We start from the raw sequence: 12417 nt of genomic DNA on the forward strand, positions 1-12417 counted from the left end.
TATTTTCAATTTATTTGTCAGTATAGATTCATGCTTATCTATTTTATTCAATTATCTTCTGTTACTGTGATTTTCTTTTGATGCTCAAATTATTTCAGATTTAGTCAGTGGAATCTCTTTCAAGTGCACTTCTTTGACATTTTGACAGATCACTGTTATTCTTTGAGCACGTCCTTCTTTTCTGGCACAGAGGTGTTCCAGGCTCAACTTCTACTTTCTTTGCCTCAGTCTTGAAATCAGCTATTTCTTTTTATTTTTATTTATCATACCTGTTCCTTTTTACTGGAGAATAGTATTTAGAAGCTAAAGCTAAGGTGTAGGTGCTAGGTATGCCTGTTATTATTGATGTTGCAACTTGTAGTCCCTCTGAGTGGACAGAGAGCTAGGTAATCTGTGTTCACACCAATACCTCTAATTGCAGTCTAACACAACAGAGTTCATTCTCGATTTCTCCCTTTTCATATTTGTAATTCCTTTATTTTATTTTTAAAAAGATTTATATATTTGAGAGAGAGAGAGAACACAAACGAAGGGAAGGGCAGAGGAAAAGGGAGAGAATCTTAAGCAGATTCCCCTCTGAGCGCAGAGCCCAATGTGGATCCCACGACTGCGCCTGAGCAGAAACCAAGAGTAGGATGCCCAACTGACTGAGCCACCCAGGCACCCCGTAACCCCTGTATTGAACAGGGGAAATACTTCTTTGATCTGCCCTCCTCTGTGTAATCAGTCTCCTTGCCATTGCTCTCCTCTCTCTCATGTGGGTGCCTGCCTCGCCTGGCTGTGCTTCGACATCCTCTGCTGGGCCCTGTTACCACAGTTCCAGTACTCTGCGTAGGGCTACCTGTCTCTTAGCTCTCCACTGTGCAGGTGCATTCTGTACCCCTCCTTTCAGGCTCTTTATCCTGATCTGCATCACTGCAGCCCCTCACCCTCATGGTAGCCTACCTTGCTCTGTTCAACTTGATAACTTTAGGACTAAATTGTGCAGGGAAGAGAAATAGAAGGAGTGCTAAAAATGTTTTAATAAAATTATTGTGTTTTGGGGTACCTGGGTGGCTCAGCCAGTTAAGCATCTGCCTTCAGCTCAGGTCATGAACTCAGGGTCTTGGGATTAAGCCCTGCATCAGGCTCTGCTCAGTGGAAGTCTGCTTCTCCCTCTCTCAAATAAATAAATAAAATCTTTTAAAAAAATTACTGTGTTTTTACAAATGCTTTTCTATAGCATATGACTTTTGTCCTTTATCCTGCTAATGTGGTTAATTATACTGGTTGATTTTTGTTGTTGTTTTTTGTTTTTTCTAAAGATGAGGAAATACTTAAAATTTTTTTAAATTTAAATTCAATTTAGTTAACATATAGTGTATTATTAGTTTCAGGGGCAGAATTTAGTGATTCATCAGTTGCATATAATACCCAGTGCTCATTACATAAGTGCCCTCCTTAATGCCCATCACCCATTTTCCCCATTACCTCACCCACCTCCCTTTCAGCGACCCTCAGTTTGTTTCCTATAGTTAAGAGTCATTTATGATTTGTCTCCCTCTGTTTTATCTTATTTTTCCTTCCCTTCCCCTATGTTCATCTGTTTTGTTTCTTAAATTCCACATATTGTCTTGTTTCATTTTTCCCTCCCTTCCCCTATGATCCTCTGGCTTGTTTCTCAAATTCCTCGTATCAGGGAGATCATATACTTGTCTTTCTCTGACTGACTTATTTCACTTAGCATAATACCCTCTAGTTCCATCCACGTCACTGCAAATGGCAAGATTTCATTCTTTTTGATGGCTGAGTAATCTTCCATTGTGCGCGTGCGTGTGCGTGTGTGTGTGTATACACACACCACATCTTCTTTATCCATATACGGATTGATTTTTGAAAGTTACAGCAATCTTGCATTCCTGGAATAGACCCAACTTAGTTGTGATATATTATCCTTTTCATATGTTGCTGGATTTGGATTTCTGATATTTTATTTGGGCTTATTGCATCTACATTCAAGAGTGAAATTAATCATGCTCCTTGTCCTGTTCCTTCTCTTCCTCCCCTGCTTCTTCCTCTTCTCTTCTTCCTACTCTTCTGTTTCTCCCTCCTCAGGTTTAGGTATAAACATTGTGTTTGTTTCATAAAATGAGCTGAGAGATACTCTTTTTCCATTTTCTGAAAGGTCTTTTGTAAGATTAGGGTTATTTCCTCCTTAAATATTTGGTAGAATTTCCTTCCAATGCTATCTGGGTCTGGAGGATTTTTTTTTGTGAGAAGGTTTAAAATTACGTATTTGATTTCTTTCAGATACTCTATTTATTGCATCAATTTTGGTAGATTGTATTTTTCTTTTTTTCTTTTTTGAGAGAGAGAGAGAGAGAGTCTGCATGGGAGGGGGGTGGAGGGAGAGAGGGAGAGGGAGAGAAAATCCCAAGCAGGCTCCATGCCCAGCGTAGAGCCAGATGGGGGGCTTGATCCTACAACCCTGAGATCATGACCCCAGTGGAAATCAAGAGTTGGGCGCTTAATTGACTGAGCTACCTAGGCATTCCAGTAGATTGTATTTTTCTAAGAAAAATCTATTCCCTCTAAATTTTATAAATGCATTTGCATGAAGTGTAATATCCCCTTACACTTTTTTTTAAAGATTTTTTAAAAAAATTTATTTGTCAGGGAGAGAGAGAGAGCACATGCAGGGGGAGCGGTGGGCAGAGGGAGAAGCAGGCTCCCTGCTGAGCAAGGAGCCCGATGAAGGACTAAATCCCAGGACCCTGGAATCATGACCTGAGCTGAAGGCAGATGCCTAACTGACTGAGCCACCCCAGCATCCCATCCTCTTACACTTTATGTATTAAGGGGTCGTTTAAATGTAGGACTTCTTTAGAGCACCTGGCTGGCTCAGTCACTAGAGCTTGCGACTCTTGGTCTCACGGTTGTGACTCTGGTGACTTCGCATTCAGTTTTCCCTCCCTTCTCCTGTGATCCTCTGTACTGTTTCCTATATTTCACATATGAGTGAAACCATTTGATAATTGTCTTTCTCTGATTGACTTATTTCATTCAGCATAATACCCTCTAGTTCCATCCATGTTGATATCTTCTGGTTAGTATTTGCATTTTTATCTTTTTTATGTTTTCAACCTTCTGTACATGTTTTTTTTTTTAATTTTTTAAAAAAAAATTTTTTTTAAAAGATTTTATTTAGTTGACAGAGAGACACAGCGAGAAAGAGAACACAAGCAGGGGGAGTGGGAGAGGGAGAAGCAGGCTTCCCGCGGAGCAGGGAGCCCGATGCGGGGCTCGATCCCAGGACCCTGGGACCATGACCTGAGCCGAAGGCAGATGCTTAACGACTGAGCCACCCAGGCGCCCCTGTACATGTTTTAGATGCATTTCCTACAAAATTATTTATTTGGCTTTTGCTTTGTTTTAGGTAGCATCATGATTTTGACCTTTTGAGTCTGTGGGTCTGTTTATTTTTAATATAATTACTAATTTTATTTAGGTTTAAATCTATTACCATGTGTTTTTTCTTTACATTGTTTTATGTTCCTTTTGGTCTACTTTCATGTCTTTTGGGTTAATTTTTAAAATTCTGTATTTCTCCTCTGTTAGCTTACTATTTGTACATTGTCTTACTATTTATTTTAGTAGTCCCTATAAAGATTACAACATGGATCATTGAATTAAAGTTTAGTATTAGCTGGTATTTTTACTTCTTCCTAGACAATGAGAGAACCTTAGAAGACTTGAACTCCATTTATCCCTTCTTTATATGTCATTTTTGTGGCTCTACATTTTTTTTTAATGTCTTACCTTCTCTCTGGCATTTTCCCTCAGCCTTAAGAATAATCTTTAGTCTTTCCTCCAGTGTGGATCTGCTATTGACAAATTCTCTTCACTTTCAGTTGGTTGAAATTATCTTTATTTCTTCTTTATTCTTGAAGAGGATTTCATTGAGTATAGAATTTTAAGTTGGTAGTTATTTTGTTCACTGTTTAAAATTTATTCCATTGTCTTCTGCCTTCCATTGTTTCTTTTGAGAAATAATCTTTCAGTAATTCCTTTAAGATTTTCCTCTTTGCGGGGCACCTGGGTGGCTCAGTTGGTTAAGTATCTGCCTTCAGCTCAGGTCATGATCCCAGGGTCCTGGGATTGAGCCCCACATCGGGATCTCTGTTCAGCGGGGAGCCTGCTTCTCCCTCTCCCTCTGCCTGCTGCTCCCCCTGCTTGTGCTCTTTCTCTGTCAAATAAATAAATAAAATCTTAAAAAAAATTTTTTTTCTCTTTGTCTTTGGTTTTCACCAGTTTACCATGAAGTACCTAGGTGTAGATTTTGAGGTGTGTGTGCATGCACGCACATACTCACATGCTGGGCTTCTTGAATCTGGTTTAATGCCTCTTTATCAGTGGTGGACATTTTTTAGCCATTATTTTTCTAGTAACTGCTTTTATTCCACTCTTTCCTTTTATAACTGTACTTACAGGTGTGTTAGAACTATTCCCTGTATGTGCTATGATTCTTACCCTCCCATCTCTGTTTTTTATATTTTGTCTTTCTGTGCTTTATTTTGGGTATATGATTCTGACCTATCTTTCTGTTCACTACTTTTTTTCAGCTGTGTCTAACCTATTAACCTTAGATTGAATACTTAGTTTCACTTTAGTACTTTTTATTTTCCAGATCTCCATATGATCCTTTCATTATAGCTTCCAATTTTTGCTGAAAATTTATAATCTTTTTCAGTTCCTTGAAAATGGTAAGCAGTTACTTTAAAGTTACTGTAACCCCAATATCTGAATCTTTCTTGCATCTCTATTGCCTGTTATTTTTGCTGGTTTTCATTTATTTCTTGCCAGGTATACTTGGATTTTGGTTTGTTATAATTTTGTTACAGATGGTATTTCCTAAATTGTTTATAGAAATAATTGGAGGTCTAGGACAATAGTATCTTCCTATACAGACGACCTATATTTATTTGTGCCAGGTTTCTGCATTCGCTAGTGATCCAGAATTACCTCAGTCCAATTTAAGGTTTGAGAATATTCAAAGCTGAGCTGCAGTGCCTTCAAAGACTATCCCCCCCACTTTTTTTGAGCGGTAGGGGAGGGGCAGAGGGAGAGGGAAAATCTTAAGCAGGAGCTTAAGCCCCTTAAGCCCTGATGTGGGGCTCAGTCTCGCAACCTTGAGATCACAACCTAAGTGGAAATCAAGAGTCGGACGCTTAACCAGCTGAACCTTCAGGTGCCCCAAAGGCTGTTTACTTATAACTCAGCCTTATTCCTGTGTTTTAGCCCTTTGGGTTTCCAATTCAAGTAGGGTTCTACAGGGCAACTCTGAGTAGGCTCTGGACTTCAGTCTGTATCTTCCTAGAACTGTGAGGTTGTCAAGAGAACTGTCCGTCACTTGCCCTGAAGATTTGGCAGATGACTTCAGAGGAAAAGTGTCCTCAAATGCTGGCCTCATTTCTCTAGACTTCCATCTTCCCCCAATATATGGCCTGGAAAATTTTTGCTATCTTGTTATTCCTCTGTACCTTAAAGCTTCTGTCTTTAATATTTTGTCCAGATTTTTCTAATAGTCTTTACTGGAAGGATTGGTTTGTGTTATCTCATTTGCCATTACCAAAAGCAGAAAGTCTCCGTTCTTGGTTAAATTTTTAAAACTCTTTGGGGCACCTGAGTGGCTCATTTGGTTAAGCGTCCAACTCTTGGTTTTGGCTCAGGGTCGTGAGATTGGGCCCCATGTTGGGCTCCATGCTCAGCAGGTAGTCTGTTCGGGGGTTCTCTCCCTTTGCTCCTCCCCCCTGATGGCATGCTCTCTCTCTAAAATAAATAAATAAATCTTAAAAAAAAAATTAAAACTCTTGGGTGCCTGGGTGGCTCAGTTGGTTAAGTGACGGCCTTCAGCTCAGGTCATGATCCCAGGGTCCTGGAATCTAGTCCCACATCAGGCTCCCTGCTCAGCGGGGAGCCTGCTTCTTTCTCTCCCTCTGCCTGCCACTCCCCCTGCTTGTGCTCTCTCTCTCTGTCAAATAAATAAATAAAATCTTTAAAAAAAATTAAAACTTTTTATTATAGAGAATTTTGAACATACGCAAAAATTGGCTAATATAATGAACCCCCATGTACCCATTACATACTTAAAATAATCATTAACCCTTGGCCATTTCTGCTGTATCTATATTCCTGTTCACTTTCCTTCATCCTATCTTGTTTTGAGGCAAATTACAGATGTCACATCAGTTTATCATTTTAGTACATAGCCCTAAAAGATAAGGAATGATTTTTAAAAAACATAACCACAAAATTATTGTAACATCTAAATAATAATAATTTTATTTATTATTTATTCCATTTTCAATTTTATTTTTATTTTTTATCTTATTTAAATTCATTTAATTAACATAGTATATCATTAGTTTTTGGTATAGAATTTATTTTTTAAATTTTATTTTATATCCAGTATAGTTAATATACAGTGTTATAATAGTTTCAGGTGTATAATATAATGATTCAACAATTCTGTACATTACTCAGTGCTCATCATGATAAGAAATTTTTTATCCCCATTACCTATTTCATCCATTCCCCCACCTTTGTCCCCTCCAGTAACCAACAGTTTGTTCTCCAAATAGTTAAGAGTCTGTTTTTTGGTTTCTTTTTTTGCTTTGTTCATTTGTTTTGTTTCTTAAATTCCACACATGAGTGAAATCATATGGTATTTTTCTTTCTCTGACTTATTTCACTTAACGTTATACTCTCTAGGCCCATCCATGTTGTTGCAAATGGCAAGATTTCATTCTTATCTATGGCTGAGTAATATTCACTTGTATATATATATATATATATATATATATATATATATATATATATATATATACACCACAATTTCTTTATCTGTTCATCTATTGATGGACTCTGCGCTGCTTCCATATTTTGGCTATTGTGAATAATGTTGCTATAAACATAGGGATGCATATATCTTTTCAAATTAGAGTTTTCATATTCTTTGGGTAAATAATGGAATTACTGGACCATATGGTAGTTCTGTTTTTAATTTTTTAAGGAATCTCCATACTGTTTTCCACAGTGTCTGCACCAGTTTGCATTCCCACCAATAGTGCATGAGGGCTCCCTTTTCACTACATTCTCACCAACATTTGTTGTTTCTTGTGTTTTTGATTTTAGCCATTCTGACAGGTGTGAGGTGATAACTCATTGTGGTTTTAACAATAATTTCTTAATATAAAGAAATCCAGTCAGTGTTGAAATTGCTTTGTTAATTTCTAGCGTAATTATATTTACCGATGAGCCCCCAAAGTTAGTTTGTCCCGATATCTCTGATTCAGTTGTGAAGGCACTTTTTCACTTGGTCAGTAACCACCCACAAAAACTTACTTTCATGTCTTTAAGCTCTTCTTCACCTATATGAAGACTGCCCATTCTTCAGTGACTAAATTCAAGTCTCCTTCCTCCATGGAGCCTGCCCTGGCCACTCCTCTGATTGCCTTAGCATTTATTATCTCTTCTATTCCTGTGGCATTTAGCCATAATTTATGTTGTATAGTATAACTTCTTATGATTGTAAACTGCGTTTAGGGTAGGGACATGTGTGCTGTATGTTTTGCATGCCAGATTGTGGGGCACATAGCATCTGTTTACCTCAGCAGTTTTGTGAGGGCCAAATGAGGTAATCTAAGAACTTTTCTTATACCCTATATAGCTAAATTGTAAGGAATTACCATTGTTTTTGTTGTTGTTAGCATAACCACTAAATGAATTCTGGACTACATTCTCTGTGAGGGCAGAGACCTGTGTTTCCAGAGCCTATCATAATGCCTGACAGTAGGCTTCCCATACAGATATGTTGATTTAATTTATTATCTTAAGGAATTTAGTCAAGTTCTCTCATTCTTGTCTATCAAATGATATAAAATAGGATAAAGTTAATGACCTACAGGAAGAAGTTAAACTTTACCAAAAATTTTATTTTCTTTTTTCCTCCCTCACAAATCTGATAGGTTTATCTCAACATGTAGTTACCAACTATAAGCAAGTAATTCAACTCTTGGAGGAGGGAATAGCAAACAGGTAACAGGTTTATTTGTTGCTGTCCTTTCAGTCTCATTCATCTTTCCTGTGTGCTCATTCCCCTTTGGAGTATATGATTGTACTTCTCTCTGCAGCTTCCCCACATTCACAATCAGGAGGCCTTTTTCAGAACAGTAATGTACCCAGGGTAAAGGGCAGTGGCTGAGATTTTGTGCATTGCTCAGTAGTGAAGCTGGAGTTTGTTCTGCATATAATAATATCAGGCAGTAAGCCCAGAGTTACTCTGTGCTTTGTCTCATAATAGATAACTTTTTGACTGAAGAAAAGATTCTTGCCTGTGTTGTCCTCTCTGTAGGCTTGACAGAAATAAGATCCAGTGTAGTTTAAAGTGTTTCAGAAAACAGTTTTTCTTCTAGTTTTGCATACTTGTAAAGGCTACCCAAAAAAGACTGTTTTGAATCTGCTATGAATAAGCACTGTAGACTTTCCTATAAGCTATTGTAAATTGTGATAGTATTCCATGTTGCTAGTTACTAGGAAATACCCAAACTGTTTTAGTAGATGCCTGAAAGAATAGCCTTTTTTACCTTGAAAAAATGTTGGGATATAGTCTTCTTTTTACCCTATTAGTAGCAAGTCCAAGTTAATTGACCATAAAGGAAGAACTTTAAATTTAACATTCTACTCCTTGGGTTTCATGGACCTATCCTGGAGGCACTTGCCTCTGATCTTCAGATACCCTGGGTTCCTTGATCTTTAAGTGTCAGGCTTCACCTTTTCTATCCTTGAGTCATGAGACCTGCCTTTGGAGTTTGACTCTTCTTCAATTCTCCAGCTCCTCTGAGAACAGAAGTTAATGACATGATCTTAAACTGAGTAATGATTGACTTAGATTTAGATGAAGGGAAGGCTCTTCTTACTTTAAGGATTAATATTGCAATGAATTTCTAAAGAAGGTTATGAATTTCACCTGGCTTAAGTATGACATTGACACAATTCAAGATCTCATTTCAAATCCCTTTCTGACACTGTAAGATTAATATTTAGTGTTTAATCACATTTTACTTTCTCTGTTTTTGATGCTTCTCCAGCAAGCTCTCTACCTCCATTTGTCCTACTTAAATGGGTCTGGTATTCTTCCAGGTTGATGACACTCTAGTATTCCCCTTTTCAACTCTGATTTTTGCTTCTGTTGCTTAAAAAATGTTCTAATGTGGTTTAATATGAAGCTACACTGCCTTTTATTCTCAGGTATCAGTACCTAGAATGCTGCTTCTGCCATCTTTGGACCACTCTCCTAACTAAACTGGACTAAATATGGATGTTCTATGATTTTCACCTTTGAACCTTGGCACTAACATTTCTGTGTTCCCCATGGATTCTTAAGGATTCACCATGCATGAACAATACTTATCCTAATTGTTTTCCTTTATGTACACAGAATCACAGCAGCTACTCATGTTCATGAGGCCAGCAGCAGATCCCATGTCATCTTCACTATCTACTATACACAGGTTGGTTACCCCTTTATTTGCTTAGATTTCTTCCTTTCCTAGTCCCTTTTGACTGCTTTCTTGTGTTCTTATATCTTTTCCTTTCTTCCTACCTTTCCATTTATAGGTCCTCTACTATGACCTAATGTTATAAGGAGGACCTACGTACAATCTACTAAGCTCTACACCAGAAAGGGTAGAGGCAGTTTCATAAAGACTAATCAAAATATCTTCAACTTATATTTTACTTTTAACATTTCAAAGTACTTTTATATCTATGTGATCAGTATGAGCATTAAAATAAGAAGTAAGATGGAAATGAAAATAAGCATTAAAATGAAAAAGTAGATTTACTTCTATTATGAAGATTTACTCCTATTAAAAAGTAGATTTACTTCAATTAGGAGTTAGTAGGTCAGCAAATCCTATCCCTCCAAAACAACTATAAACCTGGACAAAACTGTCAAAAGAACCATTTCTGTGCTCTAAAAATAGGCCAGAGTCATATAATAAACCAAGACATTTATTCAAGAAAACTACTGAATTACAGATAAAAATAGTGCAGATTTGTGGTATATTGCCTTGGGCTGTTCCCATTCCTACCTGTCTCTGTAAGTGAGGTGGTTCATCAGGGAATGGAAGGCAGTCAAAACCTTTGTTGCTACTTTGTTGCTACCACTGCTAGAAGAGTTCACTTGATTTGGGCCATTGTCAGAATGGTGCTCTTGGTGACAAACTAACAAGGAGATCCATTAGCCTGAGATTATGGGTCTGTTTCAGGCAAGAAATGAACTGGCAGATTGTCTGGGGATTTAATAGGGAGTTCTGGAAAATGATGCAGCCATAGTGGGCTTAATAAGATCTTCACATATCCTGTATTGAGCAGAACTTAAACCTAAAACTGAACTTTTAATGCATTCCCCAGCCCGCACATTGATCCATCAACAAAGAATAGAGATCTTATTGGCTCTAAGTGTTTGATTATAACTTCTGACCAGTCTTTTGCTGAACACTCACCTATGCAGACAGAGGGTAGCCCCCAAAAGGCCAAGCTTAGAATTAAAAACAACTGAAGGAAAAAAATTGAATGGAGACCTCTTTGGCTACATATTGCTGGGGAGGCAGATTTTGAGATTTTTAGCCCAGGCAAGTTACCAGACAAACTAAACAACAACCACTACCACCCTCAAGATGGAAAAATTCAGAATTCAGAGTTGTTACAATATGTTATCTAAAATGTCTAGTATTCAACCAAAAATTATCAGACATGCAAAAGGAGATGAGAAAGTACAACCCATGGTCATGGGGAAGGGGGGAAACAGTCAGTAGAAACTGATTCTAAGTGCTCCGGATGTTTGATTTAGCAATCAGAGACTTTAAAGCAACTCATATAAATATGTTCAAGGAGCTGAAGGAAACCATGTTTAATGAATTAAAGGAAAACATGCCAGTAACTCTAGGGAATTTCAATAAAATCATAGAAATTGTTATCTAAAATGGGGGTCCTGGAATTGAAGTGTACAATAGGTGAAACAAAAAAGTAGTGGGACTTGAGCAGATATGAGAATGGCAGAAGAACTAGCAAACTTGAATATAGACAAATAGAAATCATCCAGTTTGGGGATGCCTGGGTGGCTCAGTCAGTGAAGCGGCTGCTTTCAGCTCAGGTCATGATCCCAGGGTCCTGGGATTGAGTCCTGCATCAGGCTCCTTGCTCAGCGGGGAGCCTGCTTCTCCCTCTGCCTGCTCTGCCTGCCACTCCCCCTGCTTGTGCTCTCTCTCCCTCTCTCTAACAAATAAATAAATGAATAAAATCTTTAAAAATAAGTAATCCAATTTGAAGAAGAGAGAGTAAAAAGATTAAAGAAAAATGTACAGAATCTCACAGACCTGTTGGACCACAGCAAATGTGTTAACGTAAGTGTAATGGGGATTCCCAGAAAGAGAAGAGAAAATAGGCATAAAAAAAAAATTCGAGAAATAGTGACCAAAAAATTCCAAAAGTTGTTGAAAATCATTAGTGTACAGATACAAATATTTTAAGAACTCCAAGTAAAATAAACATAAAAAGATCCGTACCTAGACACATCATAGTCAGATTGTTGAAAGACAAAAAGAAAATCTTGAATACAGTTAGAGAAAACTGACTCATGATGTACAAGAAAACAATTACATGATTAATGGTCGACTTTTTTTTTTTAAGATTTTATTTATATATTTATTTATTTGAGAGAGAGTGAGAAACAGCATGAGAGGGGAGAGGGTCAGAGGGAGAAGCAGGCTCCCTGCTGAGCAGGAGCCCAATGTGGGACTCGATCCCAGGACTCCTGGATCATGACCTGAGCCGAAGGCATTGCTTAACCAATTGAGCCACCCAGGCGCCCCTAATGTTCGACTTCTTATCAGAAACATTGGACCCCAGAAGCCAGAGTGCTGAAAGAAAATAAAACTGTCAACCAAGAATTCTATATGCAGCAAAACTAACTTTACCAAATGAAGATGAAATAAGAACATTCCTAGATTAAAAAAAAAAAAAACAAAAAAAAACACCAGAATTCATTGCTAGTAAGCCTACCTTACAAGAAAGCCAAATGAAATCTTTCAGGCTGAGAGAAAGCAATATCAGTAACCTAAGTCTATAGGAAGGAATGAAAAGTTCTGAGAATAGGAAATATGTGGGTTAATATAAAAAGCTACATAAATATATTCTTATTTTTTCTTCCAATGTTATTAAAAAATAAGATTGTATAAAAGAATAATTATAATGCTGTATTACATATATCGCATATATATACATTGTCATACATAGGACACTAATAGCACAAAGGAGTGAAGAGGAAAAGATATATTGGAGTAAAGTTTCTATATTTATAGGAATTAAGGTAGT

The 12417-nt window shown here is 37.5% G+C and overlaps 1 protein-coding gene across 1 annotated transcript in view; it reads left to right on the plus strand.

Moving 5' to 3' along the window:
• Positions 1-12417, plus strand: part of STARD9 (StAR related lipid transfer domain containing 9) — a 134878-nt gene that overhangs the window by 62243 nt on the left and 60218 nt on the right. Inside the window, 2 exon segments of the mRNA XM_027569243.2 lie at positions 8007-8076; positions 9479-9551. Of these exon segments, the coding sequence (XP_027425044.2) occupies positions 8007-8076; positions 9479-9551 (143 nt within the window).

This window comes from Zalophus californianus, chromosome 6, assembly GCF_009762305.2.
Source record: "Zalophus californianus isolate mZalCal1 chromosome 6, mZalCal1.pri.v2, whole genome shotgun sequence".
Classification (NCBI taxonomy): domain Eukaryota; kingdom Metazoa; phylum Chordata; class Mammalia; order Carnivora; family Otariidae; genus Zalophus; species Zalophus californianus.